The 21,908-nt window shown below is 31.5% G+C and overlaps 1 protein-coding gene across 1 annotated transcript; it reads right to left on the bottom strand.

The window, feature by feature from the left end:
* Positions 1 to 2,937: 2,937 nt before the first annotated feature.
* On the bottom strand, positions 2,938 to 20,849 carry LOC134240487 (uncharacterized). Its single transcript, XM_062722573.1, has 6 exons — positions 20,699 to 20,849; positions 4,442 to 5,040; positions 3,963 to 4,205; positions 3,587 to 3,622; positions 3,428 to 3,472; positions 2,938 to 3,153 (listed from the first exon to the last, which is right to left on the bottom strand). Exons 1-6 carry the CDS (start codon positions 20,847 to 20,849, stop codon positions 2,938 to 2,940), a joined length of 1,290 nt encoding a protein of 429 aa, XP_062578557.1.
* Between the last annotated feature and the right edge of the window lie 1,059 nt (positions 20,850 to 21,908).

Genomic DNA, 21,908 nt, shown 5'->3' with positions numbered 1-21,908 from the left:
AATAGAGTTTTTTGAAAAATATTTTTGAAGAAATGTAAAATGTATGTTAGATATTTGCTTAAATTAGTTTCGTGATAGGGACAACTGATAACTGTATACAGGGTTATTTTCGCCCTGTGTTATTTTTGACAAATTTATAGTTCCCCGAGGGAGGAAACTATTTCCCTTCGCCGCCTCGGGAAATAGTTGTCTGCCGGGGGAAACCATAAATTTGCTATTTCTCGAGTTCCCATCCCATAACTGTTTTATTATACCGAAACAATCATAGACGATTTAATTTTTTTTACCAGATATTCCGACAAAAACACTGTAGAGGCATAATTAGCTATGCATGCGATTTAACACATTGCATGATAAGTAATGCATCGTGTCCTAAAACAATCAAATTATTTTTAAGAACTTTTTTCACTGACATTTCGAAGAATTTTCGTTGTCTTCATTTTACTAGAATTCAAGTATGATTTTGACATCGCATGTCGGAATGTTTTGACGTCATAGTTACATTGCTAATAACATGACGTCACCGACTCGAGATTCCTTGAACGCTCCGCCTACTGAACACTTTGATTGGGTAAAATTACTAATAAATATTCCTGAGGGAGTAGTCCAAGGGAGTAGCTCTGATTTTCCAGGGAGTTGTCTTCAGTTGAGGGCAGTAGTCTCTTCTCGGAGAAATAGACAGTTTTATGGTATTAATTTTATATAGAGTAATTACAGTAGAGGTAAAATAAATCTCCTTATTTTCCAAAATTAGGTATGCTTTACGAAACATTACCTTATTTGAATATCTGTATCAAAAAAAGTCTGAAAATATATTTAGATAAATCTTGGCTTTTATTAATACGGCAGAACAATACAATCTTTTGCAGTTATTTTCATATTTTCAAATGAACAAATTATGAATGCTTATTCTCTACAAAATCAGAAACTTACACGAAAACTTATCAAATGCAGAATATATGAGGTACATTGGAGTCATAACGAAATAGTTACATAAAATTTATCTGAAATAAACGGCAAAAAAGAATTTGGTTACAATTAACAATATAAAAATATAATTTGAAAAAAAATGCATCAGTTACCTTACCTTAATTAAAGAACAAGGTTCACTTTTGCCTTGTTAAGCCCTGTGAATTTCTGAAAAACTAAAACTGCATAGTGCTACTTAACAATGCATTGAATAATTACTAAGATCGTTTGTGTCTGCATATCTATAAAAATGACGTCATTTTCTGTCAAGTCAATGCATTATGAGATTTAAAAAGGCGCCAATTTCCTTATATTCCAAAAAAGGTCTACAAACGGCCAATATTGAACTATTTGATTTAAAGTGCATCCTCTGATTAAAAATATGCAACTGCTAGAATTTTTTTTTGGGAGGGGGGGGGGATTACAAGACATGTTTCTTTTTTTTTGAATCAGAGAGTGAGCTGATACCATTTCTCTTCACTGAATGTACTCAATTAAATCTGTTTACTTAAAAAATTCAGAAATAATGCAATTTTACAAAGCCAGTTCTCCAAGACTTTAAGGAGAATTTTTTTTATAGGAAATGAAAGCACAAAGTCCCAATTTTAATTTAATGCTTCAAATAGAAAATGAAGAGTTTATGAATCAATTGGTGTATCTACAGGACCATTCAATTAAAAAGTGAACAGGGTTCTTTATAAAATACAATACTATAATACCAAATTCTGTTTAAAAATCTCTAAGCTCTAAGGGTACCCCTGTGTTTAACGCTCTTAGGTCATTCAGTAAATATTTCTGTATAAAGGTGTTATTATTGAACTTAACATTTATTGATTTTTAATATATGGAAAGTAATATGCATTTTTGTATAAAGCATAGCTTCACAATGTTTTAGAAAAATATCCAAATACAAATTGTACTTTAAGACCTTAAGAACAGAACGGTTTGCACTACATGATAAATGTTAATATAAATATTCCAGGAACCGATGCTTTTAAAAAACAAACTTATTTTCAGTTCCATATCCCTGTTCTTGTTCAAATGATGTATACATTTTCCTTTTCATACCCCTTTGAGTAAGGTTTCATATTTTGACTTTGCTCTTCTTATTAATCTGCATAACCTTAAAATGCTTAATATGGCCATGCTGCTCTTAAAAATATTTTTCTTCTTCACATGCTAAACCATGAACTTATTTTACTGTTCCCACCCAACACCTTGACTCTGATTTGAGCATTTGAAAACCACAGAAAAAGTTTCATCTGATTCACATAAGTTACTAAGCTAATTAAATAATAGTAACATCACAAGTGTTCTTTATAAGCTGGATTTTCTTTTCAGAATGTCTTGACACAATTGAAACATTTTTTCCGATGGTTGACGATTACCTAAACGTTTTAAATATTCATCCATATCCATTGTACGTTGGATCTGAAAAAAAAAATAAATTACCAGCAACATATTACGTGCATTTGTCATAGTCTTTTACAAATAAGGTACAATAAGATAGGAAATAATTGTACTCGATTTCGTTTAAAACAATGGCTACCTCAGTAAGATCATTGATGATATCTGTGTACGTTTCTGTCTAGAAAGGAAAATAATACGTTTAATTTTAATTACACTTAGAGTATTTTGTATCGATCAAATTTTTTTCCAATTTATGATGTGAATGAACTTACCTCAGTGATATTGTCATTTAGCGCTGATTGCTGGCTGTCGCATACAATTGCATCGCAGAAATTATCATTGTTATATTTGGCATCACTCGGTAAGTCGACATCTTCAGACAGATCCTGCATTTCCTGTTGTTTGATAAAAATCGCTTATTATCATATTGCTTTTAATATTAAATCTAAATTTTCGATATTATTTATTACATTGGATATACATGTACCTGTTTACAGGTACAGTGTATATGCAATTTAGAAGCAAATGATTCCTTCATTTTCTTTAAAATTCATTTCTCTATGCACAGGCCAATCTATGAATAAAAAATACCTCTAAAATATCCATTTGTAACGATTCTTGGTGAAGCAAGTCTTTTTCAACAAGAGAATTTTCGCTTGAAAAAATGTTGTCAAGGAGAGTCATTAAAAGTTCAGGATCAGCATTTACTACAGGGTAATTTTCATTTTCTTCCAAATTCGATAAATTGAGTCCATCAGGATTCCTCTGACATTCCTGTAAAAAAATTATGCATACACTATAAATATATCATGTATATAACAAACCAACTTCTTTTTCACTTTCCCCCTCTCACTCATTAATGATTAAAATATTCTTTTATTATTTTACAAAAAAAAATCAATCACAACAGTTTCGGCTATAAATCTGAAATAAAAAAAATAATAACACAAGTTGAAGTATTTTTTTAAAAGAAGAGTTTTAATAGTTTCTTCAATGAATGGCATGGAGACAATTTGGATCTAAAAGTTAGGCCGACTAATATAATTACCACAAGATCTGTCCCAGTTCTTTTAACCATTTTGTTAGCAGGAGCCTTAAAAGGAAATAAAAAAATTACATTTGCTTCAAAATAAAAGTTTTAAGGATATAATCATTAATGTATATATATATAATCATTTCAATTCACGATTGTCTTCATTGTTCTTACCAATGTGTTTTCATTGGAATGTCTCCTCCTTTTCCTCTTTAAAATAGAACAAAAATTCATTTCAATATTTTCTATGAAATGTATGAATTTATCAAATGCTAAGTACATCTACAGTATTTCTGCAATTTGATTTCAAAATTAAACTGATGATTTTTCAATGTACAATAGGTATATCAAGCAATAAAATACATGTATTTCCCAATTTTGGTTTATAGTAGTGGTTTTAATGCACATATTGATTGTGTTTAAAGTTCCCAGTAAATGGAGTAAAGACTCTCTCTTTCTCTCTCTCATCTATCTATCATTATTGATAAAAATTTGAGTTTTTCAATTAAATTTCGATTTCAGATAATTATATATATATGTGTATATGCACCTGACGACAGACTTTTAATTTTGCACTTTGATCCTCCAAGTACTCTTGATCTGAACGTTCTGCACCTTCTGGGGCACGCTCTTCTTGATTTTTCAGTAAATGTTCGTTGTGTATATCTTTGCTTGTGCTTTTTTCATGTGATATTTTGTATTCTGCGTGTATGTTTGGATATGTTTTCAAATCATTGTAGTCGTATTGCTTGGTAACTTGAATACCTAAGGATGGCTCCTTGTTGGATGACTTCTGAATATTTAGAGAAAAATAAATGTCAAAAATTATAAAAGGCTGGATAAAATGTAAAGTGTAATACATTGTATAATTTAAACCAAAAAAAATGTTTTTAAAATAAATTGATTTAGAAATATTCACAATTGAATGTTTCATAAATTTTCATCCCAGATTGTGATTCTTTCATTACTTTTTATAGGAAGCCGCAATAGAGGTATATTTCAATAATTTTTTTTCTCTATAATATTTACCTGGACGATGGCTAAACATGCCCTCCATATCTCCACTGATGGATCTTCAACTTCCTCAGCATATGCTTGTAACGTCGTAGTCAGTTTCTTCTCATGCAACCACCTTATAATTGCTTTTTTACTTTCTTCCTGCTTAATTTTGGTATTAAGATTGTTGTAGTGTCTTAACAGGCTCTCCCATTCCGGTGATAAAGGCACATAGGTTTTGTTCTGTAGGATATGTATAATCTTGCTGAAAATGTTATCCTCTTTCGATCCTAAGTTGCATGAACTTCCGGTTGGAAGATTTGATATGTTCCCAAACTCAATTTCCGGTTTATAATCACCCCATCCAGGTGGATGGTGTTTAAAGATCTCTTTTGGTATTTCTTCGCCAGCATGTTGGTATATCAGTTTCACCAAATCTTTCTGAGAGCGTCTTCTAAAGCTGCGCAAAATCTGCGATCTTGATGTTGTAGACGTGTTTTCAGTCGGACCTGGATTTACTTCTACGTCACCACACGTCCATAGCACAAGTAACACAGCTTTTTCCGTCCAAAGCAAAATATAAGGTTTTTTGCATCGAGAAGACATAGTCATCGATAGGCAATGCATTAAAACTAGAAGTAAACGAAACAATAAAATATACTTATACCTTTAACAATATGCAAAATATTCTACATGTATAACATTCGAAAATTGTATCATGAGTTATATTTCTTTACTTACCCAAAGTGGTCTCACGACATTTCTCAAGATTTGCTTTCCAAACTACAATATGGTTGAAATGTTGATAAAATACTGGTGCTATTTTATGGCTATATGTCATTTTTTTCTAGTTATTTGAAGAAGTAATGTATCAAGCCAATAAATTTAATAAATGTCATTGGATTTGCAGATCAAATAACTGCAACTTTAATTTGTACAGCATTACACCCTGAATTTAGTAAAGTAAGCTTCTTTAAAAAAAACTAGAGGTACTGTGAGCGATGTGCTCAATACCCTCGCCTCCCATTTGGTTACAATGGCAAAGTCTATGTTTTGTTGTGGCCGGGAAACCCAAAATATGTTCGGATTTGAAAGTAAAACGGGAGATCACAATGGCGCTATGTTATAAAGATTCTGTGAAAATTTCATTAAATTTCATTCAGTGGTATGAGAGAAGTTGCGGATAAGAGATGGGTACCCCAAAGCGTAACAGACAGACGAACGGACAGCTAGACGGACGGACATACCGATTACAGTATACCCTCCTAGTTTTTTTTTTTTTAGCGAGGGTACAATTAATCTGTATGATATTGCATGCATACACAAATAGGATGAACTACTTCAGCAAATGAAATAAGTGTTTAAATTTACAACGTTAGCTGTTAACATAAACACAATATGAATGAATAGTCCACTGAATGTGATCTCTCTCTCTCTCTCTCTCTCTCTCTCTCTCTCTCTCTCTCTCTCTCTCTCTCTCTCTCTCTCTCTCTCTTTCTCTTATAGTGTAAAAAACTAACTTACCTATATCCTCTAATCGTTCAAGGATGAAATTCAAATTTTCAATGTTTTTCTAAAAAAAAAAGATGAAAAGTGCTTTGCCTTTATGAATTAAAATCAAAGTCAAACTGAAAAAATAGAAATATTAGGTACTATGAAATGTGATTTATTTTCTACACTGCATTGGTACAAGGCAAGTTGTAATAAAAACCGAACTCTAATAAACCTAACTATAACATTTTGCGCTGTTACAAACATGACCGAAAATATACAGTGTACTATTTCAGTAACTGTACAATGGCATGGTTTCTCAGATTTACTCAGCTGAGAAATAATATGCTAACGAAGGCAAAGTTGTAAAAACCAAAAATTACAGAAAATGACATAAAGTCACTGCAGACATGACCCGTTATGACAAGGAGAGTGACATCAAATTCAGGACTTATTACAAAAAAACATGTAAAGTTTTTCTGTAAAAATTACGGATCTTGACTAGCTTTAAGACTGAGTGTGAGCAATTTTTATTGAATATTAAATTTTTAATTTAATTTCTCTTTAGTAAAATAAAAAGTTTTCTTAAGGAATCATTTTGTTAAGTTTGTTCGGTATGCCAGAGGATCAACGATGAAAACAAGCTAGTGCAAATATTCAAAAAGGATTAACTATAAATAAAAATAAAAGAGAGGAAATGTTCTTTATAATTTTGCTAAGGATAGAAATGTAATCGCTTCGTTTCGACATGAACTACGATATAAAATTGGAATATACCCTGAGAAATTCGAATTTTTATGAAAATTTTTTACAGATATATTGCTTTAGCCCCTTACAAGCACTTTCATGTGCAGGAGACGATATATTTTTCCACGTAGCATTATTCACTGCTCCGAGGCAATTTATATGTAACACTTGAAAACATTATAATTTTATCCCGCTTTCGCGATAGCGAGGGGACATCAAATCTCATTCTTCTGTCCGTCTGTCCGTCTGTTTGTTTGTTTGTCTGTCTGTCTGTCTGTCTGTCAGTCAGTCTGTCAGTCTGTCAGTCTGTCCGTCCGTCACAAAAACTTAATCCTTGCTCATAACTTTTGATTTAGAGGAGCTATGATTTTCATATTTCATATGTGTATTCCTCCGGACAACACTTTTCTTTTGGTACCACCAATTTGACCTTTTAACCTTGACTTTGGACCTTGACATTGGAGTATGACCAACTTTTCAAAAACAATGACCTTGGCCACAACTTCTGAACAGTAGATACCAGAACTTTCATATTTCACATAGGTATTTTTTTGTGGCAAGACCTTTCAATTGATACCAAAAACCTTGATGTTTTGAACTTGACCTTGGAGATTTTTTGTACTTATGAGAAAAAGTTAAGCTTGACCATAACTGTTGAATGGTAAGGGCAAGGGCTTTCATACTTCACGTATGTAATCCTTTTGAGAAGACTTTTCATTGGATACAAGAACGTTAACCCTTTGACCTTGACCTTGGAGTTCAGTGATATTTCAAAATAGATGACTTATGATAGGGCTTTCATATTATACACAAAATATCATAAAAAATGACATTTCACCCAAAAAGACACAGAAAGTGGGGGACCACAATTCTTTGAATTTGCTTGTTGATAGTTAAGACCCAAGTGATTAACAGAGTCATATGATACAGCATATTTTTGTAGGTTTGCAACTGAGATATTTCTTTGTGCATATTGTCTTTGTTTCTGTTCATTCATATACACGCAGTCATATTGAAGTCAACACAAAGAAGCCCTGTATGATTTATTTGAAATGAAAAGAAAAGATTCGGACAGCCATAACGTTGCTGCGTTTTCAGTAATCTTACCAATAATGTTACCATTAATTCAGTTTTCGAAATGTAGTCCATTGAAAAGGAAGGTTCTTTGAGATCCCTTCTCTTCGGAGTCGTGCATTCCTTTGTTTCCATTCGACTGTCTAAAGTTGTAAAAGATACATTCAATTTATTTTTCAAATAAATAAACATATCTAAACATGTATCCAGCAGATATCTTACACTCATTAATCTACAACCTTTACTTTTAGTTAGAGGAAGTATGAGTATTTATTCGTAAATCTAATTTATTGGCAATAATGTTTAAAGATCCAAAAAAGATGATTTCATTCTCTTTATGTACTGTAAATTCCTTGTTCTTCGTGAGTACTTTTTATCGCAGTTAAGTTCTTCAACGCCAAATCGCAAGGATAATAATTTGCGAATGAATGTCCTATAAAGAGATTTTACATAGATCATAAAACTACGCGGTGGAACCCATTCATTTTACTTTTTACAACATGACTTAAATTATTATTTTCAAATGTTTTGACAAAATTTTGTATCATCTCTCTTTAAATGCTTTTAAACTCCAATTTCATATGTTTCCAAATATGAATTCTCGTAAAGTTTCATTTTTCACTATGCAAATATTGATTAACAGTTATGATGTACGTCTTGGGTTTGGTATTTAAACTCTGTGACAGATACATACCCATTTATACCTCCAATAAACTACAGGAATCTATTCTTATTTAGCTTTTGCATGTTTCCGTTCATTTCTATGACCTCAAATCAATTTTTAATATAAATTTTAAGAAATCGTTACATCATACTCTTTGTCACATTGTTTAAATAACAGTGTATTAAAATATATATTGGGAACCTTAACATATCCGTGGTAATTTGAACACACCTGAATCTAGAGTGAGTAATAAAGTTTTTGCATTTCTTACCGAGTGGTTATTGAGGAGAGGATTCTAAAACATTGCCCCCCATTTTTTCACAAATTCTAAATCATCTCCTTTTCAAAGAGGGCTTGACACTTTACCTAAGGATGCTTTGTGGCATGATTGATAGAAATTTGCCCAGTGATTCTTGAGAAGTCGAAAATGTGAAAAGTTTACAAACAAGAGACAGTAGTCCACAATAGACAGACGGACATCAGGCACTCTTTGATCAAAAACGCTCATTTAAGCCTTCGGCTCTGGTGAGTTTAAAAGTTTACCAGAAATGTTGTTGTCAAAATATGAATGAAACCTAAAGATATCAGATTATGATTACATTCCTAGTGTTTCCTTTTCGCAGCATCTTAGTTCTAACGTGATTCATTTTCCTTTAATGTGAATAATACAAAGAAAGTATTTAGTAATATTGGTTTCGTACAGTAGATTATCAGTAATAGCAAGTGTTATAAAAAATAAAGTCATTGCATTGAACATGATTGATTGTTTGAAGTGCATTCTTGTGATTTATCTAAGATTTTATGCCGGGATATATTAATATTTACGCATTTATTTATTCAATATCTTCACATTTCATTACAGCAGTGGGGAGTGTAAAAAGGGTGTACTTTTTTAATGAAATAGGTATTAATAATCAATGCTCTCATCAATGTTTATCTTTCAGGTTTTTTTTCTGGTCAATAGATATCAGGGTACAAGTCTACTTCAACATGGGAAGATTGGTGATCAACGCAAAAAGGTTACTACTAGAACACTATTGAAGTCAATAAAAAGATTTTGATGTTTTATGGGGCAGGAAAATGTCATTACGAAATTTAGAAATGTCACCGTCTCCAAGCGGAGCCTATTTTCCTTACTTGTGAACCGAATTAAATTCCAAACTTACAATTTATTAAAAAGTCAATGTCTCTAGTGCTCACCAACAATAATGGAAGAAGGATATGGAGATATGGAGATAACGAACAGTTTTCAACCTCAAAGGTAATAAAACAAGAAAAAACAAGAGCAAAGCAAACACGGACCTCCAAAACATTAGAGGTGGGATCAGGTGCCATGGAGGAGTGAGCATCCCCTGCCGACTGGTCTCATCCGCCATGTGTTCCTTGTTACGAGGAAATAAGGAAACAATCCGTCGTCAATTCAGTTAACGAAATGATGACTTTAAACGAAACTGCTGATATTCTTATTTCATCAACTTGCTTGTCCATAATTTACCTCGTTTTAGAAATTGTTCATACGTAGAGCATGCTCTTGCGTATCAAATCAACTGAGATATATACATTCAGTATACAGGTGATGAAGGTATATTGCTGCATAAGTAAGGTAAGTTGACGATAGAAAAGTTGAAGTCATCACGTTAGCTTGTTAGATTACCATTAGTGTCATTTTCAAGTAAAATATCCAAGTATGAAAACAGAAGTGTCAGACTCTTTGGCATCTTTTATCTCGAGCTCCCCAGGATATGTTGTATCGACGTAGGAATGTAAATTACCATTGTTAATTGGCAATACGTTGTCGATATTTCTAAATGTATATATCTAAATATATGAAAAAATATATCACTCCATGCTGTGACAATTCGATAATAATGATAATGATAATAATAATAATAATACTTTATCTATAGAAGGTAACCCGAATAGTACAAGCACTAGTCTTCCTCGGGACCTTCTTTAAAAACAAATATACAATGCATATATACAATAAATAAAATTACAATAATGGGACGATAAAAAATCATTCAGTATGTTAGAAAGAAATAAAACATCAACATTTCAGTATAGAGAAAGTTTCTTTTATATTTTGGTAACCGAAGTTCGGAATTTGTTTCTTGGCGTAAGTGTATGATCCAGAACTTTGAAAGTCAAAAAGAGTATGCATAAAATCGGGTGACATACCATAAAATATTTTGAACAATAAAATGCTTTTCTGTAAATATAAAAGTTCATCAACTGTTAGCCAACCTAAAGTGTTAAATAAAACATTGAAAGTGTATCATATTTTCATTTAAAATAATCCTAGCTTCTCGTTTTTGCAATCTGTAGTTTCAGTCCTTGTGCGTTTGAGGACAGTCGCCCCAAATGGATAGACAATATAAAAATGATGGTTGAATAAAAGCATTATAAAATAGGTTTCTAGTACGCATTAGAAGAAACTTTCTCGGAAAGTAAAAAATTTATATGTACGAGTTTTACAAACTGCATATACATGACAAGTATATTGAAAATTATGAACATTGTGAACAACAAATAATTTTTGCATTCCTACATTTTCAAGGGGTTGACTACAAAGTTGTATATGAAAATTAAAGTTTCTAATTTAGATTTCATTTGGTGTGTTCCCAGTTTTTGTCTGATTTTGATGCTAACTGATTTAAGTGACACCACATTTCCTTTGAATTAAGTAGAACTATTTTCAATTACTTCCTTATAATATGTAGATTTTGCATTATTTATTAAAGATGTTACTTTGCTCCTCTAAAATCAAATATTCTCCATGTCCCCCTGTTTATGAAATTGATCTCGTGAACTCCTAGCATTATTTATTTCTGGAGTTAACCATCTAGTGCGAAATTTAGATTTCACATGCTTTGTTTGATATAAAGTAAAACTCGGTTATAACAAAGTCACTAGGACCAGTGAAATTACTTCGCTATATCCGTATTTCGTCATTAAGGTATAAGGACGTCTTTTAATAAATATAGCTGGAGATCAAAGATAACTTCGCTATATCCGTAAATTCGCAATATTCGTGTTCGTACTAAACGAGTTTTGCTGTAAATCTTAAAATACACGGAATGACAATAAAACTCTACATTATGGTAAAATAAATTTCACCGGACTCTATATTTATAAGCAATCAATAAAAAAATGTATTTGAGTATTTAAGGAATAATACGATTGATATTATGAATTAAGTATCTAAATTCGGTCCACAAGTATCGAAAACTAACCCCAAAATGCCGCCTCTAAGTTGAGGCGACAAATTCCCAGTTTTCGTAATTCGGCTGATTCTGACGTTTTCCTGGCATGTAAAATATCAAAATCGTTAAAGTTTTAAAAACGTTTTCTACGACATTCACAAATTAAAATTGGTAAGTTTCATTTTTGATGGTTTTTTTTACAATAGTGAATAACCCGAGGCCTGTTCAGCAGAACAAACGTTATCGAGCACTGACAAGCAATCATTATACCTCTTATAGTAATTTTGGCGAGCACTCGCAAACGTTTGCTCTGCTGAATAGGCTTCAGGTATATTCAATGCATTAAACAAAATCATTAATGAGAGCACCGTTGTGCAAAACGAAAGTAGATCAATCAAGATAAATAGATGACACATTTCATTAGATTTTCTTAATCTTTTTAAATGGAAATTTAAACATTTGTACATTCACATTAATAACAGGAAAGAAAACATTAACACTAAAAAATCTTTTTAAGTTAAAAAGTTTCAGAATAAGATAGAAACTAAATAATCCTGGAAGAAAAAAAGCCTTACCTCTAGATGGGCCTTAATCTGGAATGTTGTTATCGCGGTTAGTATTAGTTAATGTAGGCCTTAAATAGAAAAAAACCTTGTCATACGGCAGATATATTTATACATGTACCATGCACAGACATGGTCTGCGTAATCAAAACTTTGTCCTACAGCAATATTGATAAAGAACGATAAACTCACTTTTCGAGAATTGTCGCTCTATTAATAATAATCTAATAAAATTGCGTTAAAAAGGAATTTAGATTTTTTTCTGACCCCCCCCTTCTCTCTCTCATATATATCTATTCTATAGAAAAATAATCACAGATACTAAATTGACTTTATGGTAAAGGACCAGTGGTCATAACTATGTTCTGGGGTCCTTTTTGCTACGATGAATTATGCTAAGGTCTTATAAGGCTGCTTATGTTATATTTCGCTCATAGTTGCTGAAAGAGAACAATTGTCTTCTCCAGTATCTGAATGACAAAACAGATTTGTTTTACACGATGTGCATATCATTTCTTGGACCAAGCGATGCATATGAAGTTTGTTTTCACCGATACAGTTGTGTACACGGGAAAATCTTCACAACCATTAAAATTTTCATGTATATTTGTAGTATTTACAAGTAACACAACTTAGCTGATTTGTTGTTTTAAAAATCAGAGCGCTTCAATGCCTATATTACCATATGCATTTATTCTTACGTCAGACAACAATACTGTACTTCTTCTGTTCATTATAGAAGAAGTGCAGTATAAATTCATATGGTAATATAGGCATTGACTGTACTTTTGTTCATTATATCCCCGTGGGGATCCGGGTCAGAATAGGTTCTCAGTTCCTCCTTGCTTGTTCTAAAAGGCGACTAAATGGGGCGGTTTATCGGATGAGACCGTATAAACCGAGGCCCCGTGTCACAGCAGGTGTGGCACGATAAAGATCCCTCCCTGCTCAAAGGCCGTAAGTGCCGAGCACAGGCCTAAATTTGAAGCCCTTCACCGCCAATGGTGACGTCTCCATCTCAGTGAAATATTCTGGAGAGGGACGTTAAACAGTACACAATCAATCAATCGTTCAATCAATCTGTTGACAAATGAGTGTAACTAGGTACATATCTCTCTTCTTGCATATAGGAGAATTTCGATAAAATACGGTGACCAGGGAAAGAAAAAAAATGTACCTCCTTGCACTCACATATTTTAAGTGCATCGAGCAGTGGGGCGGGCTAATATTCACTAGCAATTGGATTTAAGTATCGTACCTGGTACCTCTACTACAATTAAAGATCCTATTCTTCAAAATTACGTTTCTATTTTACGCAAAAAATAGGGTTCAGATTAGTTTTTAACGAGGCTGGGGGGTGGCAGCCATTTTTAGACTATTTCGATCTCCTTTAAAAGAAGAGCTCCATATAAAGATATACAAAAATGATCAAATTTTAAAACTACAATGTTTGAATTTTTTCTTTGCCAAATGATAGTTGACAGCTTAAGATACCATATCTTAAAATATAAGTTAAATATTGTGGTTAATTTGTGATTAATTCGTTGACCCCCCAGCCTCCTTAAGAGCTTGCCGAAATTAGTGAAACTTAAACATTTAATTTTTTGTCTTTTTAGTGGAAGTTGGGCATACATGTATCGCAGATCATCCTTTAATAACTTGTTTCTTTTAAAGCGCAACTTTGAATAAAAAAAATTCATTATTTTAGTATTTCATAAGTGCATGTTTTTAAGTAGAACTATTCAAAATATCACTAAAAACGTAATCTCATCATGTTCATCAAACTAAGTTATCAGACATTCTAAAATTGCAAAGCTACTTTAAAGTTCTCGTAACTATATGTCTTAAGTTTGAGAGTCAACTTAGTTCATGCTATCTCAAAGAGGATCAAAACAGTTATCTCGCAAACGGTGTGGGGTTATAAACAGGATCGAGAACATATTTAAATTTCCAATAATAATTAATACTTCTTCACCTTCACTTAAAGGTAATTTTTGTATTGAATACTTTATCTCAAAGTAAGTATTTGATATGTAATTAGGCCCTTATATACAAACTAAATTGTCGAAATACTTTTCAGGGATTTTCCGATCATGACATAGATGAGACAGTAACGGGGCCATGGTATGTTCGTTACTCCATGGCACCTGATACCACCTCTGATGTTTTAGAATCTGGGTTTGCTCTGCTCTAATTTTGTATTGTTTGATTGACTTTGAGCTATGATACTGTTTGTGTTCTCCATATATTTCATTTATGCTCATGTTAACGTTACTTATACATTTACTTATATAACTGTTTAAATGTTCATGTTAAATCAAGGAAAAAATTATCTGTTCTGCAACAAATTCCCAGTTTTCGTAATTGCACGTAAAATATCAAAATTGTTAAAAAAGGCTGGAAAACATCTGATACTCCAAAGTTTTAATAAATGTTTTCTACGACATTCAAAAATTAAAAATTTGTTAATTCATTTTTGACTGCTTTTTACGATAGTGAATAATCAGAGGCCTGTTCAGCAGAGCGAACGTTCCCGAGCGCTGGCAAAAATTCCTTATACTTCTAATCGTAATTCCTCCTAGCACTCGTAAACGTTCACTCTGCTGAACAAGCCTCAGGTTTATTCAATTTATTAAAAAAAAATAATCATTATGAACAGCTTTGTGCAAAACGAAAGTAGATCGATCAAGATAAATAGATGACACATTTCATTAGATTTTCTTAATTTTCTTGATGGAAATTCAATTCAAACTTTTGTCCAAATTCTCATTAATATCAGGATAAAAAATAAAACATGAACACTAAAAAATCTTTTATAGTTAAAATATTTGAGAATAACAAAGATAATAAATAATCCTGAAAGAAAAAAGCCTTACCTCTGGATGGACTTTAATCTGGAATATTGTTATCGCGGTTAGTATCAGTTTATGTAGGCCTTAAATAGAAAAAAACCTTGTCATACGGCAGATCTATTTATAGCATGCACAGACATGGTCTGCGCAATTAAAATTTTTGCCGTACGGCAATATTGATAAAGAACAATAATTCTCGTTTTTGAGAATTGCTTTACTTTTACTAATCTAATAAAATTGCGTCTGAAAAAAGAAATTTAGATTTTTTCTGATCCCTCTCTCTCTCCCTCTCTCTGTGATATATATATATATATATATATATATATATATATATATATATATATATATATATATATATATATATATATATATATATATATATATATATATACATGTACCTATATTATTGTTTAAGACGTTACGCGCGATGTTGGTGCTATTTTCCAACTTTAGAATCCGACCTAGTAAACTCATCGGTGATTTTAAAAACATACTCGCAATATAGATGGATTTGGTATGACTGGATAGATTTTTAATAGAACTTCCCGATTCTAGTAAGAAAATAACATTTAAATAATTTTTCTGCAAAAAGTAGAATTTTAAAACGCATATAAAATGTATTTTAAGCGTGTAACGCGTTACATTTTTTTGCAGGGATGGCGCATTTATCGTGTGTAGAGCGTTCAAAATTGAATCTAGATTTTTCATTTTCCTCACAAAACAAGAGCAATCCATGTCGTTTGTGACTTTATATACGATTTTGCATTAAATGTTGGCAAGAAATAGAAAGCTATAGTTTTTACAGATGAAAAATATGTAACGCTTTTATTAAAAAACGTGCATAAAAATATGAACAATAAATTTTCTCATTTACAAGAAAGTTTAAATAGAAACAATTATATCAAAATAATGTGCTTTTCTCCTAGATTTGAAATATTTCATTCATTTTGATATCAAACTGCATGCTTAGGAACTAGTAACTGGACTACAAGTTCAACAGAAATGTCCAGCGTCTAAAATGACGTGCAAAAATAAGACAATGACTTTTTTTCGAGTCGTTGAATTATATTGTTTTTCCCATCGAATACAGAAAAAAATCAATGTTCCTAATGTGCTACTCTACTTGGTTTGATTGAATATCAGATTGATAAATTTACTCCATTAATTAATATTTTACGCAACATTTAAGAGGTTCAACATATTTGTCCAGTGGACGTTCTTGACGGGTAAAATTCGTTCTGCTTCAACGTAATACATGAAAATGCTTTTAAGATTGCTTCGAAAAATGAACAAAATTTATCATTTATATACAAATCCAAAGCGCCCATTATGTTCATGAGTTTAATTATAAAAAATCTATGACCTTTTAAACTCGTATTTCAAGTACAAAGAGATAGCGATAGGGTACCAGTCAAGAAAGTTAAACTATAAGACGCATTACGTTAATTTCTTCCGTAACGCTATGAAAGCGTATCGTCAAAAGTCACCAACATCGCGTGTAACATTTTAAATGTTCTTCATGTTAAATTCAGGAAAAAAAATTATCAGAAGCTTTTAGTGTAAAGGAAATAAAGTTAGTAAAAATATGTGTGCAGATACTGAAATATACTGGTATCTCGTCACCTGGCCGATAAGCATTAGCACGATAAAAAGCCCTTACTGCTGAATATGATATTGCCCTGAGTTACCAGTATAGGTCCTCAGATTTAAGCCCTTCACTGGCATGCAGTGTTGACTGTATCTATATGGAATTAATAACGGTAACCGAGCTCAGAAGTTCATACAATATAAAATAGGAGTAAATCAAACATTGCCCTATAAAACAAATTGGGATAAAGTGTCATAGAGAAGAAAATATCTCTTGTCGAGTGCTCATTGTCATGATAATTGAAAACTATATAAGGAGTTAATGGTCTAACAAGTGGTATGAAATGTCAATTGGCGTACGTTTAACTTAATGATTGTATTTGTTGACAAGGAAATTGTTATAGGATTAAACGTTCTTTTTGAAAAATTTATCGATGTGTAAACTCCGCAGCATTGTTAAGACTTGAAAAGGGGGAGGGACCTAATTTATACGGGAAAAGTTTACTGTGTCAAAATTATAACTTTTATGTATTTCTCATAATACCTGAAAATGAAATAATTTGCAACTTTATTAGCATCTTTTAATAATAAACAATAATAAAGCTTGTCAATGCATTAAAAAAATTGTTAGTTAACTCCCATGTAGCTGGTTATAAACAAAGCACTGATCGCGATGAACTTGTAAATATGACTTCATCTTGGTAAAAATGTCGTATTTCATGTGCAGTGAGAGGCAGATTGAGGAATTTTTTAACAATAAAAAATGCGTTTCATAATAAAACGGAATATTATTTACAGGTTTTAAGTAGTCGATTAATACCAATGTATATTCTTTTTAGTGCAATTATTCATTAACTATCAAGAGTATGTATTTGATTAGTTTTGTCGTGTTTTATGTACAGGTTAGGTATATTTTATATCGAGATAACTCATAAAATACATATAGTACTTTTGCAAGGGCATACACTGCATAGATCTTAACCATTTTTTTGAGTTTAGATAAAGGACATTTTCTTTACTTGAAAAGTGCTGCTGATTTCTTTAAATCGAGGGCTTGATTTTATAAGTACACAAAATATTTGGTAAAAGTAAAACATATTTCGACATTGGCCTATTTACTTTAAAATTTAACTACTAAAACGCGAGTTCCATTCAAAGCAGCAGCACATTTGTGTGCCAAAACATGCTCTTGTATGCTCTTTTGATATTAAAATTTGTTAATGACTTCCATTCAGTACACGAACTATACATTCATCACGTGACTGTGCATCGATGGGACTAAACTTCATACAGTACAGAGTGGGTTATACTATGCTATTTCCATAAGTATTTAAGTTTTGTGGTGATAAAACAGCTTAACTAAAATAAATTCAGTTTCAAAAATATTCCCCTTTTTTGCATGTCTATTTTCCGCTGATTTTTCGTTGTAGGCCTTAACAGTGCGAGGCACTATTATGTTAAGTTTGTTTGTATAATGTCAAGAGTTTACGCATCGATAATTTTTTTTCAGAAGAAATGTTTAAATCTTAAAATATCAATAATGAATTTATCTTAAATTATTTAAATTATTCCTCTTTGAGGCCTCCATACAATCCATTATTTCTGTATGGCGTAAGAATACTTTATACCGCAAAGAAACCTTATCGAGATGTTTTTCGATAGAGATGAACTTAAATTATCAAAACAATTCATAAATAAACTAATAAAACTTATCGAATGTTGTTTAAGTCAACAAATATCGTAATTACGAGTTTACTTCAGAGTAGTTAATTCGTCCTTGACCATGACCATGTTTACATTAACAACAACGATGAGAGCGAAAGTAGCAGACCGACACCTCCTTTGATTTGCACTGGTTTCTTAAAAAATTGAGGAAGAATACAGAAAGTAATAACATGAATTTGATTTTAATAAGACAAGAGTTTGAGGTACGTTTCTTTTCTATGTAAAAACGATACATACTGAGCTGATTTGCTTCGTATTATGAACGTCGAGAATATGACGTCAGGGATTTTTTTTTAAATTCACTCCTGTTCACTCCTATTTATCGCAAGTTTTATTTTAAATTAAATCCGAAGTTTCTTGAACAAACCAAACATAACTGCTTTCATTGTTTATACGATAGCCCAGTAGCTTAATCAAGGAAGTAGTTCCGATCATTAAAATTTGTATCGATGTGTAAACTTTATCTTAAACGTGTTTTCGTCCAATCAAAACACAGGGAATCAATAGATAAAAATAAGATTGGAATTATATCCACATAACGTACAGAAGTGCTTGTTAAATGTAGACTACAGATGGGAATGTTATTATTTGTTAAATCAATTTTGATTAAGAAACGACGAAGCAGATTATGAAAAAGGGCAAACTGACCCAAACCACGTACATTGTAATACTCGAAAAAAATTCCCAAGAATTAGAGTCATTCCTTATAATTTAACTTTAAAATGATAAAACAACTCTGCTTGCAAAATTGTGTTGTTTTAAAAGATTTCAAATTCGCCGCTCAATAATTCACCGTAGTAAGGATGTAATGGGAAACAATGAGAGGTAATAACTGTAATAGAACTTAAAAAGTGAGGACTTTCATGGAGACTACTGATATTCCTGTTTCACCAACTTCTTTGGCAATACTTTATATCGTTTTCCGAATTAATACCTATAGCATTTATTTATCAAATCATCCGAGAGATTTTAACCTCGTGTGCAGTTGAAAACTTTAAGGAGATAGGTGAACTTAGCGTGCAAAAAACCCACAAGCTTCAGATATATAAAAATCATATTTAAATTGTTATTTTAGTATTTAGAGTAAAATCCTCATCATTGATTTTTGTAAATCACGATAAATAAAAATTCTGGGATAAATTTTTCGTTAAAATTTATTCTTCTATCAAGAAAAATAAATGTGGTAGCCACTGGGTTCGAACCCTGGCAATAAAAATCCTGAGTTGCATTCTCTATTGAGACTAGCACGCTAACCACTACGCTACATTAGTCCTGATGAAGAGTGGCATTTAAATAATTTTTGTGATATGACCATTGACTTAGGGGACTTCAACTATTTCTCAAAAAGATACGAAAGTTATGTCAGAAACATATATTTTTTTAGGTATAGTGGGTCATTCCTCCATAATTTTGGAAACCAAAATATGTATGTTTTTATGCAAACTTTGAGGATTACCTTTCAAAAAAATGGAGAGAAGACCCACTCATAACGAAAAATAGTGTTATAGTGTGAAAAAATGACTCGTTTTGTCCTCTTTTGTGTGTGTATCATATTTCATAAGCAAATAACTTCAACTTTCATGACATTTGTGCAAGTTGTAGAGATTTTACATAAAGTATACTTTAATGTTAAATGAAATATTAAGGAAAATTTTGATGAAATTGAGATTTAATTTTTCACATTCATGTGTGTTGCACTATGGGCTTATCTCTCGTCATGTTCACCCATCTCCTTTGCTGCATTAGTAAGGGACGCTGGTGATTTAAAAAACTTTATTATTAGACTTACTTTAACTCTTTTATTTAGATTAATAAAACAAAAGTGAAACAGTTAAACCTACAAATAAAATCTTTTAAAAAAAATGGGAAAACAACAATTTAACTTCCCTAGGCAACAATAATGCTTCAGGAAGACACCCCTGCCAATCTGTAGTAAAGAATCTATTACATTGTCTGGCAAATTTAGTAAATTCAAAGAAATGTCTGTCATATTTATTCAACCGTATACGCTCCGGAATTGAGTTTTCAAATCTAAAGAATGCAAAGGGTATAGGAAGATGAAAAAAAAATGTGCTTATTTTCTGTTTAGTATATCAGTATTTCTTTAAAAAGGGATAATTTAACTTATATTTAAATTATCATTTTTAACATCTAAATTTCATTTAGCATTTTGTTTTTGTTTTTTTTAAATAAATGAACCTTGAATTACATATATTTTCATATTACTCTAATATATGACTTCCTGATTAAAATCAGAATATGAATTTAACAATATTAATTCGTTTTGTCTTAAAAATTCAAATTATAATGGAGGTTCATGTTATTTTTATTTTTAAAGAACAGATCATACGTTCTAAAATAATGCAGTACAGACCTGACCGAACCTGATACTAAAGCAGTCCCAGAAAGCAGTCCTGGCACTGCTTTAAGGACTCTCTTAGACTGCTGTGGAACTGCTCTGGAACCGCAATGTGACTGCTCTAGAAAGCAGACATAACAGTCCCAGGACTCGCTGGGACTGCTTTGTTCACTCATGTGTGACATGATAGCTCCGCCCCTTGTGTATTCTGATTTTGTTTACTTGCAGTAGAGAGGAGTTTAAACTGTTAAAAAAAGCAGGGATTTCTTACAATCTTTTAATAATGTAATCGAGCAGAAACAAAACCAGGTCACGTTAAATTTTTTATTAAACAGCAATAAACGGCAATGGCATATTCCTATAAAAGAATATATATAATTATAACTTCAAATAGAATGAAAAATAACATAAGTTATGAAAAAATAACAAGATATGAAAAAGAAAAGTATTTCAAGAGATACCTTTACGAACAACACGGCCTCGAGGAGTTGTGACCTTGAAAACTGGCTGGCGGGACAAGTAATTTCAATTAAACATGAGTATTTATACCCAGACCTACTGCACAACCGGACTGAGTTGATAAAAAAATACGACAGTCAGGAATAAGATTACAAAAGAGTGTTTGACAAAAGCCTTTACAAAATGTTAGAATTATACTCACTTAATTCAAATAATCGAATAAGGAATAAGTTTACAAAAGTGAGTACGGCATTAGCCCAAATAAATATATGAATTAAAATATGTAATTACTTGGTCACAATAAATAGAGATTATTATAGTTAATCGATATTTTTAAGGACTGTTTATTCACACATTTGTAGTTTAGGACGGTTTAAAAAATAAAGTTGTTACATAGGACCTAGGGAAAATATTTTTATCCCTAAAAATATAGGTTAATGAGAAAAAACTCTATATGTAGGCATATTTTATTATTTAATGTAAATTATTTTCTAAAAATTTGCATTGTCACCAATTAAAAAAAATCTTTACTGTTAGATATGATATTTTTTAATTGAAAAATCAAAATATTTTACAATTTTACAAGTACCACGCTAAAAAAGAGTTTCTATTCAACCCTCATATAAAACCTTATTATTTATGAAAAGGTACTTGGATACAGTTTTGAAGTTATTATTTTCTCTATAATATTACGACTTATATATTCTAATAGCATATCACACAAAAATTAATTTATAATCTTATTTCATATAAAAGATATTAAAATTCCAAATTTT

Source organism: Saccostrea cucullata, unplaced genomic scaffold, assembly GCF_032062105.1.
Source record: "Saccostrea cucullata isolate Sc308-1 unplaced genomic scaffold, CSIRO_AGI_Scuc_v1 ctg2885, whole genome shotgun sequence".
Lineage (NCBI taxonomy): Eukaryota > Metazoa > Mollusca > Bivalvia > Ostreida > Ostreidae > Saccostrea > Saccostrea cuccullata.
Note: the sequence above shows the minus strand (reverse complement) of the source record. Positions and strands in the feature narration are given on the sequence as shown.